Below are 27,718 nucleotides of genomic sequence, written 5' to 3' on the forward strand. Positions count from 1 at the left end.
ACTACCAGTAACACAAAAATATAAATGGCATCCCAAATGTCATCCCAAATGTCGTCCCAGTCATCCAGGAGAATGTATTCGGTGGAGGAGGCATATGCCATGCTTGCCTCTGACTCTGACACAGCAAGTGAGGCAAGCGGGGAATTTGAAGGATTTGTCTTAAGCTCCTCTTCCTCCTCTGATGATGAGGGACCCCCTCAAAGACGCCCCCGTAGAGCAGCTGAGACCCCCCCCCCAATAATTGATCTCGTATGGACCCCACCACCAGACAATTTTGAGCCCCAGGTTCCTGAGTTTTTGGCCATCCCAGGAATCCAATTTGATTCAACAGGTCTCAGAGAAATTGACATTTTTAAATTATTTTTCTCTGATGATTTTATAAATTTAATGGTGGACCAAACTAATTTATATGCCCAGCAGTTTATTGCTCAAAACCCCACGTCATCATTTGCTAGGTGGACCCCTGTAGATGCAGTAGAGATGATGACGTTTTGGGGTCTGGTGTTACATATGGGCATAGTAAAAAAGCCACAAATTAGGCAATATTGGAGTACAGATGTTCTGTACAGCACCCCATTTCACCGTATGGCCATGCCCCGGGCTCGTTTTGAGGCAATCCATAAATTTATACATTACACCGATAATGCACAGTGCCCACCCAGAGATGATCCCACCTTTGACAGGCTATTCAAAGTCAGGCCGGTCATTGATCATTTCAGTGCCAAATTTGCAGAGCTATACATCCCTGATAAATGTATTAGTATCGACGAGTCCCTTATACATTTTAAAGGAAGGGTTAAATTCCGCCAGTACCTTCCCAGTAAGAGGGCAAGGTATGGGATAAAAATGTATAAGCTGTGTGAAAGCACCACAGGGTACACCCACAAGTTTAGGGTATATGAAGGGAAGGATTCAAGAATTGAACCACCAGAATGCCCCCCCTCCCTCGTAGGTGTTAGTGGAAAAATTGTCTGGGATTTAATGCACCCCTTCCTGGATAAGGGTTATCACCTCTATGTGGATAACTTTTACACCAGCATCCCCCTGTTTAAGGCCCTTGGTTCAAGAGGTACAGCAGCTTGCGGTACTGTGCGCAAGAACCAAAGAGGCCTCCCCAAAACGCACATTGCCCAAGTAATGAGAAGGGGTGAAAGCAGGGGAATATGCACCGAAAATATGTTGTTGGTCAAATATAAGGACAAGAGGGATGTCCTTATACTGACAACAATTCATGGAGACAGTACCACCTCCATCCCTGTACGAGGTACCAGTACCCACACCTCAAAACCAAATTGTATCCTAGATTACAATAAGTACATGGGTGGAGTGGATCTTTCAGATCAGGTACTGAAGCCGTACAGTGCCCTGCGGAAAACAAATATCTGGTACAAGAAGCTGGCCGTGTATATCATCCAGATGGCACTGTATAACGCTTACGTGCTATTCCGTTCTACCGGCCAGAGGGGGACATTTATGCACTTTCAAGAGGAAGTCATAAAGAGCCTAACATTTGGGAATCAGCAGGCAGAGGGCCCCAGTACTTCTAGTACTGGCCCCCGTATTGTACCAGGGCAGCATTTTCCCAACGAAATCCCCTCCACTGCAAGAAAGGGCAGGACACAAAAAAGGTGCAAAGTTTGCTATAAAAAGGGAATAAGAAAGGAAACTATTTTCCACTGTGAAACTTGCCCCGACAAACCCGGCCTATGTATAAAGGAGTGTTTCAAAATATACCACACATCGATGGATTATTAGGTTCATCATTTCACCGTGCATCGGGGGTCTTGCTAATGCCACATAGCACCCACCATTCATTCCACCAGAATCTGAGCTGCAAAATCCAAAAATCACTCCTTCCCTTCTGAGTCCTGCCATGCACCCAACTGGTATTTTTTGGTCACATGTGAGGCATTGCCGTACTCTGGAGAAATGGGGGCACAGATTTTGGGGTGCTTTGTCTCCTTCATTCCTTGTGAAAATGAAAAATTTTGAGCCAGAAGTACATTTTTGTGTAAAAAAATGTAATTTTTCATTTTCACAGCCCAGTTGTACCAAAATTGGTGAAACCCCTGGGGGTTTGAAATGTACACTATACCCCTAGATGAATTCCCTGAGGGGTGTAGTTTGCAAAATGGGGTCACTTGTGGGGGGGTTCCACTGTATTGGCAATGCAACATAGCACCCACCATTCATTCCACCAAAATCTGTGCTGCAAAATCCAAAAATCACTCCTTCCCTTCTGAGTCCTGCCATGCACCCAACTGGTATTTTTTGGTCACATGTGAGGCATTGCCGTACTCGGGAGAAATTGGGGCACAGATTTTGGGGTGCTTTTTCTCCTTCATACCTTCTGAAAATGAAAAATTTTGAGCCAGAACTGCATTTTTGTGTAAAAAAATGTAATTTTTCATTTTCACTGCCCACTTGTATCAAAATTGGTGAAACCCCTGGGGGTTTGAAATGTACACTATACCCCTAGATGAATTCCCTGAGGGGTGTAGTTTGCAAAATGGGGTCACTTGTGGGGGGGTTCCACTGTATTGGCAATGCAACATAGCACCCACCATTCATTCCACCAAAATCTGTGCTGCAAAATCCAAAAATCACTCCTTCCCTTCTGAGTCCTGCCATGCACCCAACTGGTATTTTTTGGTCACATGTGAGGCATTGCCGTACTCGGGAGAAATTGGGGCACAGATTTTGGGGTGCTTTTTCTCCTTCATACCTTCTGAAAATGAAAAATTTTGAGCCAGAACTGCATTTTTGTGTAAAAAAATGTAATTTTTCATTTTCACTGCCCACTTGTATCAAAATTGGTGAAACCCCTAGGGGTTTGAAATGTGCACTATACCCCTAGATGAATTCCCTGAGGGGTGTACTTTGCAAAATGGGGTGACTTGTGGGGGGGTTCCACTGTATTGGTGCTTTGGGAGTCTTGCTAATGCAACATGGCACCCACCATTCATTCCACCAAAATCTGTGCTGCCAAATCCAAAAATCACTCCTTCCGTTCTGAGTCCTGCCATGCGCCCAACTGGTATTTTTTGGTCACATGTGAGGCATTGCCGTACTCGGGAGAAATTGGGGCACATATTTTGGGGTGCTTTGTCTCCTTCATTCCTTGTGAAAATGAAAAATTTTGAGCCAGAACTGCATTTTTGTGTAAAAAAATGTAATTTTCCATTTTCACATCACAGTTGTATCAAAATTGGTGAAACCCCTGGGGGTTTGAAATGTACACTATACCCCTAGATGAATTCCCTGAGGGGTGTACTTTGCAAAATGGGGTGACTTGTGGGGGGGTTCCACTGTATTGGTGCTTTGGGAGTCTTGCTAATGCAACATGGCACCCACCATTCATTCCACCAAAATCTGTGCTGCCAAATCCAAAAATCACTCCTTCCCTTCTGAGTCCTGCCATGCGCCCAACTGGTATTTTTTGGTCACATGTGAGGCATTGCCGTACTCGGGAGAAATTGGGGCACAGATTTTGGGGTGCTTTGTCTCCTTCATTCCTTGTGAAAATGAAAAATTTTGAGCCAGAACTGCATGTTTGTGTAAAAAAATGTAATTTTCCATTTTCACATCCCAGTTGTACCAAAATTGGTGAAACCCCTGGGGGTTTGAAATGTACACTATACCCCTAGATGAATTCCCTGAGGGGTGTACTTTGCAAAATGGGGTGACTTGTGGGGGGGTTCCACTGTATTGGTGCAACATAGCACCCACCATTCATTCCACCAAAATCTGTGCTGCCAAATCCAAAAATCACTCCTTCCCTTCTGAGTCCTGCCATGCGCCCAACTGGTATTTTTTGGTCACATGTGAGGCATTGCCGTACTCGGGAGAAATTGGGGCACAGATTTTGGGGTGCTTTGTCTCCTTCATTCCTTGTGAAAATGAAAAATTTTGAGCCAGAACTGCATTTTTGTGTAAAAAAATGTAATTTTTCATTTTCACTGCCCAGTTGTATCAAAATTGGTGAAACCCCTGGGGGTTTGAAATGTACACTATACCCCTAGATGAATTCCCTGAGGGGTGTACTTTGCAAAATGGGGTGACTTGTGGGGGGGTTCCACTGTATTGGTGCTTTGGGAGTCTTGCTAATGCAACATGGCACCCACCATTCATTCCACCAAAATCTGTGCTGCCAAATCCAAAAATCACTCCTTCCCTTCTGAGTCCTGCCATGCGCCCAACTGGTATTTTTTGGTCACATGTGAGGCATTGCCGTACTCGGGAGAAATTGGGGCACAGATTTTGGGGTGCTTTGTCTCCTTCATTCCTTGTGAAAATGAAAAATTTTGAGCCAGAACTGCATTTTTGTGTAAAAAAATGTAATTTTTCATTTTCACTGCCCAGTTGTATCAAAATTGGTGAAACCCCTGGGGGTTTGAAATGTACACTATACCCCTAGATGAATTCCCTGAGGGGTGTACTTTGCAAAATGGGGTGACTTGTGGGGGGGTTCCACTGTATTGGTGCTTTGGGAGTCTTGCTAATGCAACATGGCACCCACCATTCATTCCACCAAAATCTGTGCTGCCAAATCCAAAAATCACTCCTTCCCTTCTGAGTCCTGCTATGCGCCCCACTGGTATTTTTTGGTCACATTTGAGGCATTGCCGTACTCGGGAGAAATTGGGGCACAGATATTGGGGTGCTTTGTCTCCTTCATTCCTTGTGAAAATGAAAAATTTTGAGCCAGAACTGCATGTTTGTGTAAAAAAATGTAATTTTCCATTTTCACATCCCAGTTGTACCAAAATTGGTGAAACCCCTGGGGGTTTGAAATGTACACTATACCCCTAGATGAATTCCCTGAGGGGTGTAGATTGCAAAATGGGGTGACTTGTGGGGAAAGTTCCTAACTTTTAGCACTTATGGTGCCTAGAAACCTACATGGTGCCTAAAAAAAAATCTCATAAAAAGGAGGCTCCAAAATCAAGTAGGTGCTCCTTCTATTATGAAGCCTGTGGTTTGGTCATCGTGCACACTAGGGCCACATATAGGATATTTTTGAAAACACAAGAATTGGGGGAATCAATTTTTAGTCACATTTCTCTAGTAAAATCTACTGTATTTGTTAGAAAAATGTATTAAAATTGAAACTCTGCAAAAAAAAAGAAATTTTGAAATTTCACCTACACTTTGTTTTAATTCCTGTGAAACACCTAAAGGGTTAACAAACTTCCAAAATGCTGTTTTGAATACTGTGAGGGGTGCAGTTTTTGAAATGGCATCATTTATGGGGGTGTCTCACATACAAGTCCCTCAAAGTCACATCAGAACTGAACTGGTCCCTAAAAAAATCAGTGTTTGAAATTTTCTTGAAAATTTGAGAATTTGCTAGTCATATTTGAAGCCTCCTAGTGTCCAAAAAAATGAAAAGGGGGTTGAAATAATGATGGCAACATAAAGTAGACATATGGTCTATGTTAGTTATTAACTATTTTGAGTGGTATGATTATTTGTCTCACAAGCAGAAAATTTGACATTTTGCATATTGCTAAATTTTCCATTTTTTCACGATATTTTGGTATTTTTCACAAAAAAACACAGACTGTATCGACCAAAATTTACCACTAACTTGAAGTACAATGTGTCACGAGAAAACAATCTCAAAATCACTGGGATAAGTAAAAGCAAAAAAAAGTTATCCCCACTTAAGTGAGACATGTCAGATTTGAAAAAAAGGGCTCTGTCATGAAGGCACAAACTGGCTCTGTCATGAAGGGGTTAAGGAGCTAGTGCAGAACATCCATATGTACAGATTATAATATGAATGATTTTAACTCATTTGTGTTTGTATTAAATATTTGAGGTGTCAACCTTCCGAAGGACAATGACTTTGTTGCAGCGTCCATTGTTATAATGTATTGTATAGACCAAATAATAAATATAAATAGCTTTCTTGGTTTCATTTCTGATGTTGATCCATTATTGGTTTACCAAATTCAGATTTGGTTCTTTTTTTTTTTGTTTGTTTTCTGTATGGCATATTCTTATTAGGTCACTGGTTTCTCCATACAATGTGGTTTCCCTGGGGTGATTTCTCAGGGGTATCAAATTAGCCCCGATTTTATTGTTAAAAAAAGGTCTTCTAGGGTGATGTATGGCCGATGGTCATTATCGGTCTATACAATAAATAACACATTTTTAGGGGGGACCGAAACAGATTCAATTTTAAGGTCACAACACATAAGATCTGGTATAACTTCCTGGACCCATGTGTTGATCCCCTGTGTTTATACTATGCTTCTGGTGCACGAGGCACCCAAAGCCTCATCCACAATAAGTGCTAGGTTGTCGGAGCTAATTGGATAGCCCTTGGTGAATTCCTAAACTGCCAGAATTTATCACAGCGAATTGGATAGAGCCCAAAGTTGAAATACCAATATTAAACATGATACCTAGAACTACAGTACATTAATTATGTATCACATGCATTTTAGATGAGACCATGTAAAGTTTTCTTTTTGTTTTTCCACTGTCTTTAGGATCCTTGGGATGCTCCACATGTTCCTGTTTTGTTCTCGATTTTCTGTGGTGTGTTAGTGGCAGTCTCTTACCATCTCAGCAGACAGAGCAGTGATCCCTCTGTCCTCATGTAAGTTATTTAATGGAAATAAGCACATATCGGCAGACAAATGCCTTCAATCCCTGTACTATGCTTTATATGAGGGGTCTGTGCATACATCTCCTGTAGAAGTAAATCATCCGCTACACAAACTTCTACATCACCCAGGTTTTTAGCGACTTGAGAATGTACCCAGCACCACAGTACAAGAAGTAACACCTCAAAAACTGGTTACTTATGTAGGCAAATATAGGAAGTTTGTACTCTCATTGGGACAGTTGTATTAAGCCTGGAGAAGAAATAAACTGGAGATAATCCACTCCCAACTGTCATTTTTTAAGTTCACAGTTCATTGGCTGGTGTTTTATTTCCTTCCACTTTATCTCATACATCTGCCCCATTGGGAGAGACTTTTGCTGATCTGAATACATGACCAGAGCCCTGGAGCTTTCAATTGGCTGGTCAGTTGAGTGACCTCAAAATAATATTGCTTCACACCAACAGCCATGCCCAGGGACTTGAGCCATGGCAAACCGCTGTAGAGGATGCCAACTCTGCACCTATCGGGCATCTAGTAGTTTAGGAGTTTTGTGGGCCATTGCGGACACCATAGACCCACGGGTGTGGATCATTAGGTTGACCACAGAAAGGTTGACATGCATTAGGTCCGCCAATGAAGATTGATAGGCCAACACACTCACAAGGTTGACATGGCTTTAGGTTCACAGGGTCATTAGGTCGACACAAGCATTAGGTCTACATTGGGCAGGTCAACAGTCAAAGGGTCAACCGGTGCGTAGCCAGTACCTACTGTAGTGGTGGTTGGTCCTCCAGGGACCATGAGATTAAGTAGTGCTGGTGGACACTTCAGCTCCTGCAGTTGAGAACTTTAGGCTTTCTGAATGGGTGATGTAAGGGGGAAGAAGATTGGATGTCTGTTCCCTACCCCCACCCCACACCTCTGTCTCATTGTTCTATTGTCCCCCAGTGGTAGCAAGGAACATATTTGTGTTGCAGCCTGATGCTCTCTGGATTCTGTTCTCACATTGGCCCTTATTCAGATCTGATCGTAGTACAAATTTGTTCCCAAAATGGGCAAAACCATAAGCACTGCAGGTGGGGCAGATGTAACATGTGCAGAGAGAGGTAGATTTGGGGGAGTTATTTTGTTTCTGTGCAGTGTAAATACTGGCTGCATTATTTTTACACTGCAATTTCGATTTCAGTTTCAACGCACCCCACCCAAATATAACTCTCTCTGCACATGTTACATCTGCCCCACCAGCAGTGAAGCATGTTTTTGACTATTTTGAGAACAAATTTGTACTGCGATCACATCTGAATAAGGGCCATTGTTTCAGCAGGGAGGTGTAGAGATTATGTAATGCAATGCATTACGTAAATGCTGGCTTTTACTCTCCTATAAGTGTTTGCTGTATTTCTACTTTTAGTACGGTTACAGATATTCCATGTAAAACATAAGAATGGGATGTCTAAATATAGGTGGATCTCGCCAATGTAGTCCCCGCCCTCCCATAAAGAAGTTTCTGTGCAGACTATCCTCTTCTTCTATACACCTACAAACACCTAAGGCAAAATGGCCTCAAAACTGCTGGTGAGGATGAGGCCTCCTGGACTAACATGGATAGTAGGTTGTATGGGAATGTTCTCTCATTCTGTACATACGCTCATGATCATCCTGCCCTTACAATTTGTGTGTTACCTCTGGTACCAGGAAAGACCAATACCTTCTTATTACCCAGGCAGGGTTCGAGACCTCCATGGTTTCTAGTCATTCTTAATATTTTCCATAATTCAGTTTTGTTTCATCTACAGCTCACTGGTGCAATCAAAACTCTTTCCAAACAATGAGGATAAAAATCCAGAGGACCCTCTGTCTGAGGTGAAGGACCCTCTTCCTGAGAAGCTAAGAAATTCTGTTGTAAGTCTCTTTTTACATCCAGTTCAATGCATCACTATTTAGAAACCATTTCTTTAGTCAGCCGTTTAAGGTCCCCATTGTAAGCAGGCAGTTAGCTGTTAATGGAGGATGGATTTCTATTTGGAACGGAGCACATTCTAGCTTTACAATCGAAGTGCTGCAGACCTGCAAGACCCAGCACATATGATACATAAGGAAACCAATAGCTACATAAGGAAACCAATAGCTGGGGAGCATATGCGGCACAAGGCTGCAGCTGCTAAGGCACTGCATCATTTGTTAAAGGGATTCCCCTAATCAGAAACCTACAGTGTGGTGTTTATATCAAGAAGGGCTACTTTTAAACCAGGGTGGGCAATAAGCGGCCCTCCAGCTTATTGCCCACCCAGCATGCCTTGCATCAGTTTCAGGATGGCAAAATAACAAAACTGGGGCAAGGCATGCTGGGATTTGTAGTTCATCAACAGCTGGAGGGCCACTTATTGCCCACCCCTGCTTTAAACTATACTTTATCGCAGAGGTTCCCAAACGCAGTCCTCAAGGCACTCTCAACTGTTCAGGTTTTAAGTATATCCATGTTTGGTCACAGGCGAATTGATTAAATCAAATTGACTGTGGTGCTTATTAATTCATCTGTGGGCAACCATGGATATTCTTAAAACCTGTACCGTAAGAGGCCCTGGAGGTACATATTTGGGATCCTCTGCTCTATTGGGAACTTGGGAGTCTTTATTCCTGTATATTGAAGGCACCTTCAGTTCCATATTGCTGTTGCAGTGTCACTACTGGCACCTTTTTATTTGAATATTACTATACTGGGATGATATCTCCTCCTCATGTACATGTGTATGAAGTGCTCACTCTAGCACCCTGCACTTAATGAGAAATGTATTTTTGACATTTTGAAGGACAACATTTAGATGTGTTGTATCACTACAGTAGCTGTAACAATACATCACGTCACTCCTCTGAGATTGCCGCAATGTCTGCTGATGCCCTGTGGCTGGTGCAAGTGGAGTGAGACCTTTCTCTGTGAGCAACAGGTGGGGCAGTTCTGCAGGTGTTATGGTATATGCAGGCGATGAGTCCCATTTGTCATATTCATATTCCATTTCAATTTTACATTGAAAAAATAAAATCCTTGAGCTCCTACTACATTTGAAAGGAGCAGATTAGTATGTGCTTCTGTAATCCTTGCTACTAGGTGTCAATCTTCCTAAATAAAACGACTTCTCATTTGTGCAACAGAATTGTGACATTTCTTTTTGTGTGACATTTACAAGTGTTCTGCTTTATAGGGTTATAACTTCACTATGTACGGTACTGATATGATTTTATGTCTACTGTTGTAGAATGAACGGCTGCAGTCTGACCTGGTTGTCTGCGTCGTGATAGCGGTTTTGTATTTTGCAATTCATGTCAGCACTGTGTTCACAGCATTACAGGTAATATACTATTATTTGTGTTCTTTTCCACTTCTTTTGGCCACTAGCTCCCCTGTAATTCCATGTTGATATAGTTGCAAATGCCATCCTCTGAATCACATCACAAAATGGGTTAGCGTTGTTCTTCCAAAAAGTGATCACGCATATTCGGGTGACTAGATACCGTTTGCATTTTGAAAGCACTACATGCAGTATAAGCTCAGGAAGTACAGAGCCGGATGGCAGTTTTAGACCGAAGATATATCTACAATGAATTGGGGCAATAGCCCGATCCCCTATACATCTGCAATGTATTAGGGCACTCCCCCCGATCCCCTGACAGTTGTTTCGAGGAATCCGGGTATATTAAGCAATTTTAAAAATCCCAATACTGGTGGCGATTGCTGATCTGAACATTTTCAACATGGTACATTTCCATGATCTGCCGCCTGTTTGCCAATCATCAATGGCTGACGATTGGCACATCCGTTCAGTGCTTCCAGCGTCCCAGCATATCATAACATCGCTCCAGCTGATGTACAGTATGGGCACCTTCAGTCGGGTTACCACTGCAACTTATAGATGACCTACATTTTGTATTTGTGTGTTACTATTCAATAGGGTGTATTCAATGCGGCTGGCGAAGGGGTTAAATGTCGGGGATCGCCGAAAACAAGCGATCCTCAGCGTTTAACCCCCGTGCCGGCCGCTTACCCTATTCAACGCGCTGGGGAAATCATCTCTGTCAGAGGACAGTGAGGATTCCCCCAAACAGTGAGGCTTGCGGCTAATGCGGGGAGCCTGCTGCATTTAGCCGCGAGCCTCGCTGCTTTAGCAGCTGCATACGCAGTTTCCCCGTGTCCTGCATGTGCAGGGGGTCAGTTGAATACTGACCCTGCGAGCTGTGACAGCGAACAGGCAGCACTGCTCGCTGTCACAGCTCACAGAAAGCATTGCGTGCCCAATGCCTGGCATTCATTATATTTTGGGTTTGTTGTAGATTTTTCCACTGCATACAGTAGTGGCATTTTTCGTTGTGAATGAGTTTTCTGCTGTTACGTTAATCACACACTTTTGTTTTCCAGCCCGTTCTGAGTTACGTTCTCTATGCAGTAGTTGGTTCTGTTGGATTCCTGACGCACTACGTTCTGCCACAAGTCCGCAAGCAGCTTCCCTGGCACTGCTTCTCTCACCCGCTGCTAAAAACAAAGGAATATTATCAATTTGAAGTTCGAAGTAAGAAAATGATACTTTTTTAACTTTTTCTGTTTTAAACACATTTGTTCACATTTTCCATTAGAAAGATTATTCTTTTGTTATAACTGTATGTCTTCTGTCTCTTGATTATAATTTAAAAAAATCTAGCTACAACAGCATTAATACTGGTTAAACGTGAGTTAGCATCATTCCTTTCTATCACATAATGGGAGATGTGACACTGACGGACTGCTTGTGCCTTATTAAAATAGTCAGACATTTTTTTTCACGGGACATACAAGAAATTATATTTGGGGGATGGAGGGGTCCATTTTTTTTTTTTGTGTTATTATATTATTTTTTTTTGCTTTTAACATAAGTGGATATTAGGCATTTTTTTAGAAGTAAGAGTCTGTAAACTTTTTATTTCCTATTTTGCATGGATTTATGTTTTTCTTCAGCCGTTCATAAAATGTGAGTGTCGCAACCAAATTCTAAATGTGTTGCGTTCATGTTGCTGAAGTTGCTGCACATAGTAGTGTGTCATCTGAGTTGGGATTTTTGTGTTTTGCAAGATGCTGCTCACATGATGTGGTTCGAGAAGGCCCACGTCTGGCTGCTTTTTGTAGAGAAAAATGTTATCTACCCACTAATCGTTCTCAATGAACTCAGTAATGGTGCCAAGGACATAGGCAGCCCTAAAAGACTGGGTGCAGAGTAAGTATGTCATCATACTAAAAGCCGCTACATGTCCCCCCCCCCCCCCCCCCCCCTGTTTATTTACACTTTCCCTGTTTTTTCCACTTTCCCTGTTGTCACTTTATTATGCTTAATACAGTAGATTGTTGGTTTTTAATGTGTGTTTTGCTCATGCGTAAAGCTACCGTCTCTTTCTGATCGGTTTCTTTAAGCACAGTGGTTCTTAAACTTGGTACCCTGCATGTTCTCCAGGTCTCGTCACAGAATCAAAAGTAAAATAAGTAGCTGCTCATTCCTAGTGAGTAATGATTGCACCTGTGCACCTTCTAGGTGACCTGGGAAATGTCAGTGAGTAATGATTGCAACTGTGCACCTTCTAGGTGACCTGGGAAATGTCAGTGAGTAATGATTGCACCTGTGCACCACCTGGGTGACCTGGGAAATGTCAGTGAGTAATGATTGCACCTGTGCACCACCTGGGTGACCTGGGAAATGTCAGTGAGTAATGATTGCACCTGTGCACCTTCTGGGTGACCTGGGAAATGTCAGTGAGTAATGATTACACCTGTGCACCTTCTGGGTGACCTGGGAAATGTCAGTGAGTAATGATTGCACCTGTGCACCTTCTGGGTGACCTGGGAAATGTCAGTGAGTAATGATTGCACCTGTGCACCACCTGGGTGACCTGGGAAATGTCAGTGAGTAATGATTGCACCTGTGCACCTTCTGGGTGACCTGGGAAATGTCAGTGAGTAATGATTGCACCTGTGCACCTTCTGGGTGACCTGGGAAATGTCAGTGAGTAATGATTACACCTGTGCACCTTCTAGGTGACCTGGGAAATGTCAGTGAGTAATGATTACACCTGTGCACCTTCTAGGTGACCTGGGAAAATGTTATATGTTTTGAGGGCTGAATTTGAGAACCGCTGGTTTACCTCCTCTAGAGATCAACAACATAAATTTATTCAAACATAACCTGAGAAAAAGCAGGTTAAATTATCTGTGTACATTTATGATTTCCCCCAATCCCATGATCCTGGAGAATGGGGTATTGCCCCTTTTGGGAAAATAGAAGATGGTATAAAACTACTATGCGCTTATCCGATACAGCTAAATAAAGCTCTGCTTTCTACATCTCTCCTAGTATTTCTATTAACATTGTAACTTTTGTCAACAGAGTTGGGGCATTGTTAATCACCATTGCTGGTATGAAGCTGCTAAGGTCGTCTTACAGTAGCCCCACCTGCCAATATGCAACATTCATCTTCACTGTACTCTTCTTTACATTTGACTACAAGGATTTCTCAGAGAAACTACTGCTAGACCTCTTCTTCATGTCCATACTCTTCAGCAAGGTATTTACAACTAAGAGCTGTGCTTGTTTTATTATTTTCATCCGCAGCGTTAGACAGTAGGGAAACCATGACGTGCGTAAAATGGGCAAAAGCAAAGGTTATCGAGAATAGGAACTTGTAGTTACAACTGAAACCACAGGCGCATGAGATGGTCAGTTATGATTGGGACAGTTGTGCGGGTCCTTAAGCTGGCCATACATCAGAAAGATCGATCTTAAGACCGATTGCGCTCCGGATTGTGTACAATTTCCCTTGAAATCCCCGGCAGTCCTTGGTGGTTTTTGGACACACAATCTACTCACAATCCAGCATACAATCAGTCACACAATCCATCTGCTGTATGATTGTGTACACAAGATGTGCACACAATCTGCATACAATCCATCTAATGCGGGGTACACACCAGGACGACCCGCTCACGATGCACATCGTGAGCGGGTCGTCAGTGTCTCGTCCGACCCGCTCACGGTGATGAGGGGGGGCACGACCCGCTCACGATGTGCACCGTGAGCGGGTCCGATCCGATGGCGACCCGCACCCGGCTGTATGGTCGTCATTGAGATCCTACCTGCAGCAGGTAGGATCTCAATAACGACCGACCCACCCGCGGGACCGCGCATCGGATCGGTATCGGTCCACAGCAGGTCAGAAAAGGGCCCAATCAGCACACAATCTACATCCAATTGATCGGAATTGGATCGAGATTGTGGGGATCGGGCCCTAGTCGTCCTGGTGTGTACCCAGCATAAAGGTGGCCATACATCAGAAAGATATTGTACACAATCATACAATCAATCATCAGATGGATTGTATGACTGATTGTATGATGGATTGTATGCAGATTGTGTGCACATCTTGTATACAGAATCATGCAGCAGATGGATTGTATGACTTGATTGTATGATGGATTGTGTGTAGATTGTGTGTAGATTGTGTGTCCAAAAACCACCAAGGACTGCCGGGGATTTCAAGGGAAATTGTACACAATCATGAGCGCAGTCGATCTTAAGATCGATCGATCTTATGTATGGCCAGCTTTACAACCAATTGAGATTGTATGATTGGGTACAATATCTTTCTGATGTATGGCCACCTTTACTGTGAGGAGTGTAGGTGGAAATAGGTAAGCTCTAATACAGTGGTCGGGGAATGAGTAAATGACCCCAAATGGGGTAAAAATCTAATTCCTGGGGGTAATGGACAGTCGGGCAGTGTGACCATCCTTTTTCCACCTGGAAATTAATTTCACTGTCCGCAGCAGTAGCACTGAAACAGCGTGACAGCCGGGCAGAAGCGGTGGGCTGCCTTGAGAGCCTGTCCACAGCTGCTTGAAATCTCGCTCTGAAGACATCCGGCCAGCCCTTCGTTCCACTGCCTCACCAATCGTTCGGGGATATTCAGCATGCAAACAAAGTCCAAATTATGCGATCCTCGCAGGGAATCTGAATGCCCAATCGCCCAGCATGACAAACAGCGAGTGTATGGGCCCCATTAGATGTTTCACTTAATCACCTGTTTTCAATACATTTCTGACTTCTATTTTCTGTTTCAGCTGTGGGAGCTATTCTACAAGTTACGCTTTGTCTACACATACATTGCTCCATGGCAGATCACATGGGGGTCAGCATTCCATGCCTTTGCCCAGCCTTTTGCTGTACCTCGTATCCTTTATAACAATAGTTCAAATGCATGATTGATGCTCAGTGCAGCATATTAGCGTATATATCATTTAAATTAATATAAATGTGGCTTAATAGCATATTCAATTGCCTGTGAGTTTTTCTACGCAAATAATTGCGTGGACATATCGACCAATTATTGGATTAATGCTGGTATATGCTCATGGTGTTCAGTAACATCTGTACTCTGCTGTGTCATCGTTTAACTGCCGGACCTGCACTTGTTCTCCCCTACATAATGAAATAAACTGGCCAGAGAAGGTATTTTAAGCTTATCGTCTGGGTCCCCCCACCCACCAGGCTACTGGTGGAAGTGTGGGGTGCAAGAGTGCTACATACTGTACCTGTCCTGTGCCTGGCCGGTCCCTGGAATAAGTCTCTCTATACTGGACACTACAGAAGAGAACCGCTGGAGAAGCCATCTCTGTAGAATGTGATTAAGAACTAATTAAGCAATTCCCAACCATTTTTGGTTATACTCTGAGGCAAAATCCCTCATGTGCAAGATTTGTTTATATACTTAATTGAATATGCCACATAAACCTTTTTATGGTACATTTAGACCTCTTATACCAAAGGGTTCCAGTTTCCCCTTTGGAATCAGGGAAACCTGACTTTTTGCTGATTGCCTGCAATGAAACCACTATAGTGCTCGTGTTTGTGTTATGTTTCCCTTAAGTCGTGACCTTCAGATTCTGCAATGCTGTTTGTCCAGGCAATTGTATCCGCTTTATTTTCAACCCCCCTCAACCCTTTTCTCGGGAGTGCAATATTCATCACATCGTATGTAAGACCTGTGAAGTTCTGGGAGAGAGACTACAAGTAAGTGGTGCAGTGATTTCTTACAATCAAAATATGAATTTGGTTATTCATAAGTAACTTGTATCGGTGTTACAAGGTCATAAATGACTGTCGGATAAAGGATGATCCTGAGCTAATTAGTATAATCAATTATTAAGATTTCTACAAATTGTCCTGCGAGTGTTTCAGGTAGAATTGGATTAATGGCTTTGCAGTCAAATATATTACTATTTTCTTGGGAATTAAATGTCTTCTAGGAAGTGTTGGGTTAAAAAAAAAAAAATCCTATAGAAAGTAAACATTACAGGTCATTATGATGAATCCAAATGTTTGCATGACAATTTTCACACCTGTTTTGACAAATTCACTTGGCACGCAAAGGGTTAAGAAACAACTACATATGCATTTGAGGAGGACAAGCCGTTGTGCAATATGGACACCTTCAGGGAGAGTTTCCTAAAACCTCCCCACTACAGTCCAAGTTTTAAGGATATAAATGTTTGATCACAGGCTACTTAATGAGTATCTGTCCATTTTAATTTAACAATCTAGACTTTAATGGCGGAACTTGGGAAACAGACTTAAGACATTAAACAGAAAAAAAAAAAAAATATATATATATATAAACGCAACATTTTTTATTTGAATTTATATAACTAATGTGAGATGCGGATATTTTGCACATCTCTCAGATGTTGGCATCAAAGGGTTAATAATGGTTTCCTGTCTGTGTTACAGTACAAAGCGTGTGGATCACTCAAATACAAGGCTGGCCTCTCAACTTGACCGGAACCCGGGTGAGCAGTTATCTTAGTAGATATGAGTTTCTCTAGAACAGTGGTTCTCAAACTCTGTTCTCAGGACGACCCCACACTGTTCATGTTTTCCAGGTCACCCGACAGGTGCACTCATTACTGACACATTTTAAAAGACCCACAGGTGGAGCTAATTATTTCAATTGATTCTGTGAGGAGACCTGCAAAACATGCACTGAGTGGGGTCCTGAGGACCGACTTTAAGAACCTGTGGTCTAGAGGATTTCATTATTGTGCTTTATCCTTTTTATTCCCTCACTTCACCAAATCCTGAACAGCGTTAACATTTTTTTTATTACTTTTTTTATTGAAAATATTTTATTTCAGGCTTAATTACTGTGAAGCATTATGTAATGGTACAATCATAATTTTGGGCATATTTCCTTATTCAGAATCGTTTTATTAAAATAACAGGTTAACAGCAATAGCACAAAGATGCAGCTGTTCAGTCTTGGAGATACAAACGCTTAAAGCTCATCTATTATGGATACATGTTTATTAAGATATTATTTTACATAATACATTTTGTTTACGGAGACTGTACTCCGCTACACATACAATATAAGAGGTTACACTGATATTCCCACATACATATTAGAAGGGATTTGGTGCAGGAGCTGATACTTGCAGAAGAACTGTGTAGTCCCCTCTTTCTTGTATTCATTTGTTAAACATGGTATTATGTGGAACATGTATCTACTGTACATACCTTTTTAAAACTCAAGCAAGCATCAGTTTTCCAATGAGAACACAATAGTTACTTACATCCCATCTGTTTTCTTCTTAATCAGGCTCCGATGATAACAACCTTAATTCAATTTTTTATGAGCATCTGACCCGCTCCTTGCAGCACAGTCTGTGTGGGGACCTCCTTCTGGGACGGTGGAGCAACTACAACACTGGGGACTGTTTTATCCTGGCCTCCGATTATCTCAATGCCCTCGTACATCTTATTGAAATTGGAAATGGACTTGTCACTTTTCAGCTCAGGGGCTTGGAATTCAGAGGTAAGTCTGCCGGTTCTTTTCTTTACTGCAACTTTTAAATCCTGGGTCGAGCCTATAGATTTTTCAAGGCAGTAGGAAACTAGAATTAGCACTATGGGCAGTATTCAATGCTCCGGCGAGCACATCAGGGTTTTTCTACCCGTCACCCTGCCTCCTGCTTACCCTATTCAACGTGTCAGTTGCTTTCCACCCCTGATGGTGAGCAATGACCAATGCGGCGTACGAAGAGTTAATGGCAGTTAATTTGTAGGCAGTGTTCAAATATTGCAGTGATATGCGCAAAATGTTCCAAAACCGCTAAATGTGTGAAAAGCTGTGAGGATGAAGAGGTGAATCGTGGGTAGAATATACAGTGAGAGAAAAATTGCATCATGAGTGGGGGGGATTACCACAATAAAATAAAAATATATTAATGTGACGCTTCTAAAAATATATATATCCTTTAAAATAATTTAAAAAATTAAACTTGTAGACACCAAAAGAAAAAAATTTTTTTAGTATGTAAGGTTCAGTTAACCTAAAAAAAAGATGCCGAGAGCAAAATGGAAAGACAAGCCAAAAAAAAAACCAGTGAGCAGCGTTCTCCATTTTTGCATTGAATACACAAACGGCGAGGTACACAATTTCCCATAAGAAAGCTGCGGCGAATAGGGCAAAACTTTTTTTTTTTTGGGAGCATTGAATAGGGCGAGGAACATTTCTGGAGAGAAGACGACGCGAACCTCGCCAGAAAAAAACACGAAATGGGAGCAATGGATGTACCTCAATTTAGAAGTGTCACATTACTCTGCAAAGTCTCCTGGTGCATCCTGGTTGTGCTCCATTGTGACAACGATGCATTTTCAGTAGAAGACCCGATGTCTATACTGCGAGGTATCTGTCACTATGTGTTCTATAGAGGTGATCGGATGGCTATACCTAAGGCAATCATTGATAAACATAATGTGGTGTATTATGAATGGACATGGAGTTTGTGCTTTTCTAAATGTAATGTGCCAGCTATCACAATCAATGATGACACGCAATTCATTATACTGACCTTTTTTTTTTTTTTTTGAGTTTTTATTTTCATTTTGCAACATACATATAGGTAATAAAAAGTAAGACAAGACAATACACTATACATTACACGGCAGCCGTCATACAGAGGCATAGAATCTTGAATATTGATTACCACAAGAACAAAACGGTAGATACAAGAAAGCATGTACAAATACCTGGGCCAGGAGCGGCTCCTAATATCCGGCAATCATTGAGGTTTTTGGGAACTAAGCTCTGGAGAATAGTAATTGATAGCTTACTCGCGGGCCCTTCTATATAGCTTGTTGGGATGGTGATTGGTATTTCTGGCAATAAGCGGAGTACAGTCCTGGTGTTTAAAGAAACTAGAAGTTAAAGTAAAAGGAAAAGGTAACAAAGTGACAAGTAGGGAAAGAATTTACACGAATCTTCTAGAGATATATATATATATATATATATATATATATATATATATATATATATATATATATATATATATATATATTTTTTTTTTTTTTTTTTATTAAACGCCGCTAAAGCGGGGGTAGTCAAGAAAGTGCATAGGTGCTATAAGTGCTATGTGCTACTTTGCCTGGAAATTCCGATGCATATTTATATATCTTATTAATCGGCCAGGATATTCTTATAAACAAGATGTGTTATTGTTTGGGGTGCCACGTGATTAGGGCCAAGACCCGTTTGGAGCCCGAATGGGACAACGTGTGAGCGCATGAATTTAATTCAAGTGGGTGCCAACTAAGTATTCAAAGACGTGATAAATTGCAGTTTGCTAATAATAAAGAAAAGGAACTATGATACCTTGACATAAAACACCAGGAATAAAGTGATTGATACTATACAAGGCTCCCTGTGATCAATTTACGTGAGTCTAACCTTTGAACTGGTAGAAGACTGATCTATACCAGGGGTGCCAGATAGAGAAGAATTTTGTGCTGCGCCCGGTGGAGGCGTAGTGGAATTTCTCGTGTTCGAATGTCATATTCACCAGGTTGAGCCATTCATTAAAGGGCGGCCCGTTTTTTGCCATCCAATAGCGGGCTATAACTACTTTGGCGATTGCGGTAAGATGCAGTAGCAGAAGACTCAAGTCACTATTCGTTGAACCCTCCTCCCATAGCCCCATTATCAAATTAATGTCAGTAAGATTGGCCTGTACCGCTCCCAGCCCAGAAAGCACCTGGCCTACCCTCTCCCAAAATTGGTCTACTTTATCACAGGTCCTCATTAGGTGCCAAAATGATGCCCCATTTTCGCCGCACTTTGGGCAAATGTCGCCCCCAGATCCCCTCATCTTTCTTAATCGTGCTGGGGTCAAATATGTGCGATGTAGAATATTAAACTGGACCTGTTGAACACGTATGGAGTTTGTTGCCTTTTTTGGGACTGCCAGGGCCGCCTGCCAATTACTCTCTTTAATCTCAGGAATATCTACTGCCCACTTTAGCCTAAGCTGAGTTAGCCCTTCGTCAGGGGCGATGGCCGTTATGTATTTATATAATTTTGAGACACCTTTACGAAGAGTAAGTTTTCTCAAAAAAACCTTAATAGGGGTCTCTATAAGCCATTGTACCCTGTCCCTTCCAAACCCGGAGATCGCGCTCCTCAGCTGTAAAAACCTGTAGAACATTGATCTTGGTATGGCGTAGTCTGCCTGGAGCTGGACGAAAGATTTAAAATTACTATCCTGGAATAGTTGGACCAATGAACTAATTCCGTATTGTGACCAGAGCCTCCCCCCCTGCTGTCTGGTGATTTCCGAGGCTATGGGTAAAAGAAGGAATGATGATTCTGGGTCCTGACCCATGAAATTCTCTGTAGTACATACCATTCTCCAAATTCTCACAGCTTGAGAGACTATTGGAGGGTAGGATCTGCTTAGTGACCCAGCTAACAAAATCTGCATCGGGGTAACATTTGGATCTATACACCTTATAAGCCTAGTTAGTTCATGGGGCTGTTCTTCCGGTTTCACCCATATCCTTAAATGCAATAACTGGGCAGCAAAATAGTATCTCCTAAAACTAGGGAGGGCCATGCCCCCCTTATCTTGGTCTCTACATAGAGTGATAAGTTGAACTCTCGGGCGCCTGCCGCCCCAAATAAACGAGGAAACCAGGCTATCCAAACTTCTGAAATATTCCTCTTTGATGTATATTGGGGAATGTTGGAATAAATACAGGATTTTGGGCATTATACTGACCTTACATTGCTTTTATATCACATAAATGATTGTCTTCATTCTTTCACCCCCAAACTTCTAGGCACGTATTGCCAGCAACGTGAGGTAGAGGCCATCACTGAGGGTGTTGAGGAGGATGAAGGATTTTGTTGCTGTGAACCTGGACATGTGCCCCACATGCTGTCTTTTAATGCCGCCTTTGGCCAACGATGGCTGGCATGGGAAGTGTTGGTGACCAAGTATGTTCTAGAGGGCTACAGCATCACTGACAACAGTGCGGCCTCCATGCTTCAGGTGTTTGAGCTTCGGAGAATTCTAACCACGTACTACGTTAAGGTATGAAACCTGCACACAGTTTTTTTTAATAAAGTTTTTGCACTGAAATTATTTGTGGCTGTATAATCATTTGAATCTGCCCCAATGTGTCAATCCGTTTCTTTATGATTTGTACTGGCCTCAAATATATATGTGTATAACGTTTCTATATAGAAATTAGTGGCAGAGGACTAGAGGTTTGCGAGGGGTGCCATCACTCAGTGCGCAGTGGCTGGCCGGTGGTACTTTCATTATTCCATGGCCCTTGTTACTGCTGTGGGTAGAAGTGTGTAGCCTGTATCTCTGCTGTAGTGCTGCATTTCCCAGTGCTGGGGGCCCCCGTCCACGTTGTGCGATGCCATATGCCCAGGGGCCTGGCAGGACACCAGTCTGCGAGCCACAAATTATTCTACAATCGTGTGACAGTTTTGGCTTTAAATTACTTTACAAATAATACATTTAGAAGGCATCAAATAGAGCACAGGTTCTCAAACTCTGTCCTCAGGATCTTTTAAAATGTATCAATGGGTAATGACTGCACCTGTGCACCTGCCAGGTGACCTAGAAACCGTGAATTGTGTGGGGTCCTGAGGACTGAGTTTAAGAACCCCTGAAATAGAAAATTTAACTTTCCTTCCTCCAAAAGAGTTACCCAAATATATGCAAATACGTCCCTTCTATCATTGCTTTAATAATCCTAGTTTAGCACCTACTGTTCTGGTGTATGCAGAAAATAAATATGGGTTCATTCTTAGGTGATAAAGAACAAGTTTTCTTCCTTCAGCAGTGACTGCGGGATGACAGAGCTAATGCATATAAAAAATTGGGTACTGCCATGCATTTACCACACAGGTTTAACACCACAGAGCCCGAGTCATTCCTGTTGGCATTTCTGATTCTGTCTTCTTCATTGGCAACAGACCCTTTGTGCGTGCAATCTGTGTTACACATGCACCTTAGTGGAATTCACAAACTTTTGCAATGAGCGGCTCAAGTGCATGTACGTCTGTGTCATGCAGCCTGAGTAAGTGAGCACTTGCTTTTGCAGATAAGGTAAATGTATGAGCTACCAAGTTACAGTTGGCAAGTTCATGTCATCCCCATTCCAGAAAGCAGCAAAGATAAACGTGTCTGGTTCATGCTTCGTCTTAGTAAATTGATGCATTAAAAATACGTTTCGCTGATCAAAACCATATCATAAAAATGTTGGAATTGGGTAAGTTACAGCAATGAGGAAACATCTGTGTAAATGAATGTGTTCATTCTCTCGCTCTCCACCTCTTTGTGCTAGGGAATCATCTACTATGTGACGACGTCTGCGAAACTGGAGGAGTGGTTGGCGAACGAGACTATGCAGGAAGGCCTCAGACCATGTTTTGATCACTGTTATGTTGATGTGGACCCTACTTTCAATCCAAATATTGATGAAGACTACGACCTCCGCTTGGCTGGTATTTCGCGAGAGAGTTTCTGTGGGAGCTACCTGAACTGGATCAAGTATTGTTCCTCCAGGAGGGAGAAGGTGAAAACCAAAGCATTTGTCTTGCACAAACACGGCCCAATTTTGTGTCTAATCTAGTACCGCTTTCCTGTGGAAAATTGTCTCAAGGGCAGGCAACAGTCTGATCTGCATGTTCCTGTGCCCAGCATACTGTGTAGTTTTCAGTAGTGGTTGCCATCAAATGGCTTCGCATTAAGGAAACACACACAGGCCCCCACAGGAAAGAAACCTAATGCACCCACTTCCCTGTTGTAGGAGCCAAAGGTGGGGGGCCCTCTTATGCCTGGGACCAGGGCTTCGGCCACCCTTACTGATGGTGGCCCTGAATTATTCACATATTTTTAGGTTTATTCCAATATAAGGATAATGCAGTTCTTAAATCAGTATAATTTTGTGTAAATCTGTTTTTACGGTCCTATATTTGGGTGGATACTAAAAAATGTCTGCATCCTTTATTATTTAGCCCCTCGATGCAGATAAGGATTCTGCCTTGGTGACACTTTGTTATGGACTTTGTATATTGGGGAGAAGAGCTCTCGGCACAGCTTCCCATCACATGTCCAGGTAAGTTTCAATTGGCAGTGGTGACCTCAATTATGACTGCCGACACATCATCCTGCTGCAGGTAGATCTTTTTTATGCATTTTACCATTGATACATTGTATGGCACCCTTTCCTTCTGATCAGTAGAGGGGGGATGCCTTGTCCATCATGATGGAAAATATGGTGTCTTGTCTTGTCCAGCGGAGGACACATATGACCAGGTATGGAGGTGCGTGCTGGAGCAAGTTAATACGTGAGTTAGAGCTCGTCCCCTTCTACATCCCATAGTCAGAGGCAAGTTTTTTAAAAAGTGCCTATATTGGTTTTTATATTACTATAGCACTTCAAGTGACTGCCACATTGCTGTCTAGCAGTGTTGCAACCTGTGTCCTGGTATGGGCCAAAGAGACCCGAATAGGCGAGGTTGGAGTGCTGCTTTAAAGTCTGTGGGCCTGGTTCATCGGCAAAGTTGCAGATGATTGAGAGAAGATAGCCGCCACCCAGACAGAAAAATAGCCCCATGCACATCTGCGAATGGATCAATATCTGCTAATCAACTGCACATCCATAAATCATTCATAAACCATCAAATAATTTTTCCGGTCTGTGCAAATGTGAGTTTGAGCCTACAGGTCATCTGCAACAGACCGACTGATCGAGGTAGGCACTGACCTCATAGACCCTTCCTTAAAATGCTTGGGCACGCCTAAGTTTTTTTGGCACTACCAGAAAATGGTAGGTTACCAACCCCCAAATGCCGCCGGTTTCCTGTCCGTCAAACTAAAGGCCCATACACTCCAAGAGATTTTGATTTCAAAATACTTTGCCAAAATCTCTCAAAGCTATATCTTTCCCCAAAGGGATTACAATTGGGATAAGTATGCTTTTTCTGTTATTTGGCCTCAGAATGCGCACGGTACGGGTGTGCAGTCATTCCATAATTGCTCAATCTGCAAATTTGCCCAACAGCGATCAACTCTGAATAGGGCCCTATACCCGTACTGGCAGAAAATAGCCCCCTGACCAGTACTGGGATCTGGGGTAAGTGCTGTATATGAGTTCTGTCACTTAACTGCATATCTGAGAACTTCAGACTCGTGTTTGGTGCACTTATCCTCTCATAGGAAAGCTTACCTAACGCCAACAGAACCTCAGCTACGGTTCCTACGTCTTTAATCTCGGGAAGTAATAGTGGTTTGTTTTTTCCTATTCTGTGGTATTTTTATATGATAATAGTTCACTCTTTCTAGTAGGATGTTTAACAGACTAGTGCATGCATGTTAAGAAAAGATATACTGTATGTTTGACCACATTAGGTTAAATAAAGTACATGAAAACAAGATGCATCTGTTCAGTCAGTTCCTTTTCTGTGATGAGGCAAACCGTTCTGGAATAAGGGAGGAGCTTACTGAATGAGTACAGTGTTAGTGTGAAACAGTGGGGATGTTTTCAGCAAGCCGCATAAAATAACCAGGGTTCAATGTCTAAAATATAGTTTAATAGTTCTCTGTTCTGCTTACCAGAGTGAGTTTCAGGCCATTTATTAACGCAATCTTGCCACAACTTATGGCAAGATTGTGCGACTTTTCTACAAGTGGTAGAGGTACATGAGAATTCATCCTATAAACCCCTAAAGTGTCAACTAAGATAGGGCCATATACAGTAGAAGGCTGTTAGTAAACCTACACTGGAGGTTCTTAAGAGGTGTAAAATGACTGGTGGTTGTTGTTTTTTTTTTTTTTCATGGAAAAATGATAGCCAATAAGATTACAATATTTGGGGGTAAAGAAAAATGTGTTTTGATCAGCATTTTTATCTGCAAGTTCTAAACTTTTCACAAGACCTTTACATACATTTCCTACATATGGTAGTTCATCCCACTATTGAGTTTTGGGTTCTTTTTAGATAATAGACATGTCTTAATTGGTCAAATTATACAATTCAAGTGCATGATTATTTATTGGAAGCGGTGTGCAAGACCAGTACTGCCTCCATTTTTAATTTTTCCATTTTCATTGTTACCAATTCCAGACCCAACCTTAAAGCTCACTATGCCAATAGTCTTTAAGTAGTACCTGGAAACTCTCTTGAGAGCCAATAGAATGGCCGGGATGCAGTCAATTTGCCGGCGGTCGGGATCCCGGCGGTCGGAATCCCGACACTGGAATCCCAAACGCCGAAATCCCGAAACTTTCTCCCTCCGTGGGTGTCCACGACACCCATAGAGGGAGAATAAAATAGCGTGCCGAGCGTAGCGAGGCACCGGGCCCTCTGCGTGGCGAGCGCAGCGAGCCCGCAAGGGGGGGGGGGGGCGCTCCACGTCCCCCCCATGTCGGAATTTCGGCGGTCGGGATTCCAGTGTCGGGATTTCGACCGCCGGGATTCCGACCGCCGGCATTACATATCGGATCCGAATGGCCGTCATCCCTTACTTGGACAAACTGTTATTTAATGCTGGAATCTTGTAAACACCTCCCAAGCACAAAGTGGCAAATCAACAACCAGGTTATAGAATATCCGAAATTACCAAAAGTCCAGTAGATTATTACCCTGGGACTTCAACAAATAGTATTCTAGCCAGAGGACAAAATCCTCTCATTGCAGAGGTGGCGTTAAAACAAATTGAGCTGATGCGTAAGAATTCCTCTCAACGAACGTCACTTCAAAATCCACCATCAATTTGCCCGCACAGCTTTGATACTGTTCCGCCCATACAGACGGATGACTGCCCATACAGTCTGATATATCGGACTATTATTGTGTGTCTGCCTCTATAGTAAGTAAGGGAATGTAAATAATGGGAATACGGTCATATTATTGACCACACTTAGGTCGACAGGCAGCAAGGTTTACATGGTTCTAGGTCGACAGGTGTCTAGGTCGACATGGGACAAGCTCGAAATGGGTTTATGTCGACATGGGTTAGGTCACGATGTCGACATGGGTTTTTCACTGTTTTTTGAGCCGACATGTGCCAACAGGTGGTATTTCATGCCCTACCATGCACTAGGGCGTGGTGGAAGAATAAAATAGTGTGCTAAGCGCAGCAAGGCACCGTGCCCGAAGCAAGGGGCTGTGGTTGACTTCCAACTGTGTATATGTCGACTGTGTCGACATTCAGGTAAAAAAACCTGGGGAAAAAACCATATCAATCGAACGCATTTGTCGTCCTAAACCCATGTCGACCTTGTCCCATGTTGGCCTAGACGCCTGTTGACCTTCATCCATGTCGACCTAATGACTGTCGACCTTAGTGCGCTTGATAATACGATCCACACCCAAATAATGTGACCTTTAAAAAGGACCTATATATTTTTATTTCACCCATTTTCTATTTCTGTAAAACACAAGATCAGGTGTAACCAAAGGAAAGAGAAAATGATGGAAAGGTCTTGAATTAATGGTTACAGAAAAGTTTTAACGTGACTTTAGCTACTGAAATTGTCCCATTAAATGCAGTCTCCTTTAACATACTAAACAGTCTTTATCCGCAATCTCTTCTTTTCAGTAACTTGGAGTCTTTCCTGTATGGCCTACATGCCTTGTTCAAGGGAGATTTCCGCATTTCCTCCATCCGTGACGAATGGATATTTGCAGATATGGAATTGCTTAGAAAGGTGGTCGTTCCTGGGATCCGCATGTCACTAAAACTTCACCAGGTATAAAGAACAATCCACCATGTTAATGATATTGATGACATTAATGATAAACTTAACTGGTTGGCTTGATGATTTTGCTAAATTTATATTTAGCATAATGCATTTTCTTGCTTTTCAGTTCTTACAGACATTAAAGAAATATATTACATTTCTGTGACGCTATATAAGGTAGAAGGGGTTTATTTGCTAAGCTGGGAGATCTATTGAAGATGGATATAATCTGACTGGTTGTTACCTGCAACATCCCATCATCTTCTAGAAGGTGCTAAATAAGTAGATTGTGATTGGTTGCCTATAGCAACATCCCATCTTCAATAGAACTTCAATCTTGGTAAATGAACCTACAGTCACTTAAATTGGGGTTATTCTGGTTTACTCCCTTTGGCAAATTCCTTCTTTGAAGGACAAAACAGTGTGCACTGCAGGTGGGGCAGATGTAAAATGTGCAGAGAGTTACATGTGGGCGGGGTTTTACTTCAAAGTGAGATCTATATTGCAGTGTAAAAATAAAGCAGCCAGTATTTTCCCTACACGGAAACAAAATAACTCACCCAAATCTAATTCTCTCTGCACATTTTACAGCCGTTGTTTGTCCTGTTGGGATATGCAGAAAATGCAGCCAGTAATACACCTGTGTTTGTGGGGGTTTCTTTATTCTAGGACCACTTCACCTCTCCCGATGAGTATGACGACCCTGCAGTATTGTATGAAGCCATCATGTCTCATGAGCAGAATTTAGTAATTGCCCATGAGGGTGATCCAGCATGGCGGAGCGCAGTTCTCTCCAACTCTCCTTCGCTGCTCGCATTGCGTCATGTCATGGATGACGGAACCAATGAATATAAGATCATCATGTTGAATAAGCGCTATCTCAGTTTCCGAGTCATTAAGGTGATACTTTTAACCTTTTTGTATGTAAAATCTAAATGTAATTTTTTTTTTCCCATTTGTTTATTTCCCTTTTGTGCAATTAATATAG

At 42.3% G+C, this 27,718-nt stretch overlaps 1 protein-coding gene across 6 annotated transcripts in view; it reads left to right on the forward strand.

The window, feature by feature from the left end:
- PCNX1 (pecanex 1) overlaps window positions 1-27,718 on the forward strand; it is a 97,834-nt gene that overhangs the window by 58,115 nt on the left and 12,001 nt on the right. For all 6 annotated transcript variants that reach the window (XM_083166001.1, XM_083166004.1, XM_083166002.1 and 3 more), the window contains 15 exons: window positions 6,501-6,610; window positions 8,417-8,522; window positions 9,875-9,967; window positions 11,032-11,182; window positions 11,719-11,860; window positions 13,022-13,199; window positions 14,752-14,860; window positions 15,571-15,700; window positions 16,418-16,476; window positions 17,286-17,501; window positions 20,804-21,057; window positions 22,328-22,558; window positions 23,001-23,101; window positions 26,589-26,739; window positions 27,400-27,630. In XM_083166001.1, coding sequence (XP_083022127.1) covers window positions 6,501-6,610; window positions 8,417-8,522; window positions 9,875-9,967; window positions 11,032-11,182; window positions 11,719-11,860; window positions 13,022-13,199; window positions 14,752-14,860; window positions 15,571-15,700; window positions 16,418-16,476; window positions 17,286-17,501; window positions 20,804-21,057; window positions 22,328-22,558; window positions 23,001-23,101; window positions 26,589-26,739; window positions 27,400-27,630 — 2,262 coding nt within the window. The remainder of the gene's footprint in view (window positions 1-6,500; window positions 6,611-8,416; window positions 8,523-9,874; window positions 9,968-11,031; window positions 11,183-11,718; window positions 11,861-13,021; window positions 13,200-14,751; window positions 14,861-15,570; window positions 15,701-16,417; window positions 16,477-17,285; window positions 17,502-20,803; window positions 21,058-22,327; window positions 22,559-23,000; window positions 23,102-26,588; window positions 26,740-27,399; window positions 27,631-27,718) is intronic.

The sequence above is a fragment of the Crinia signifera genome, chromosome 12 (genome assembly GCF_055691185.1).
Source record: "Crinia signifera chromosome 12, ASM5569118v1, whole genome shotgun sequence".
In the NCBI taxonomy this organism is placed as follows: Eukaryota; Metazoa; Chordata; class Amphibia; order Anura; family Myobatrachidae; genus Crinia; species Crinia signifera.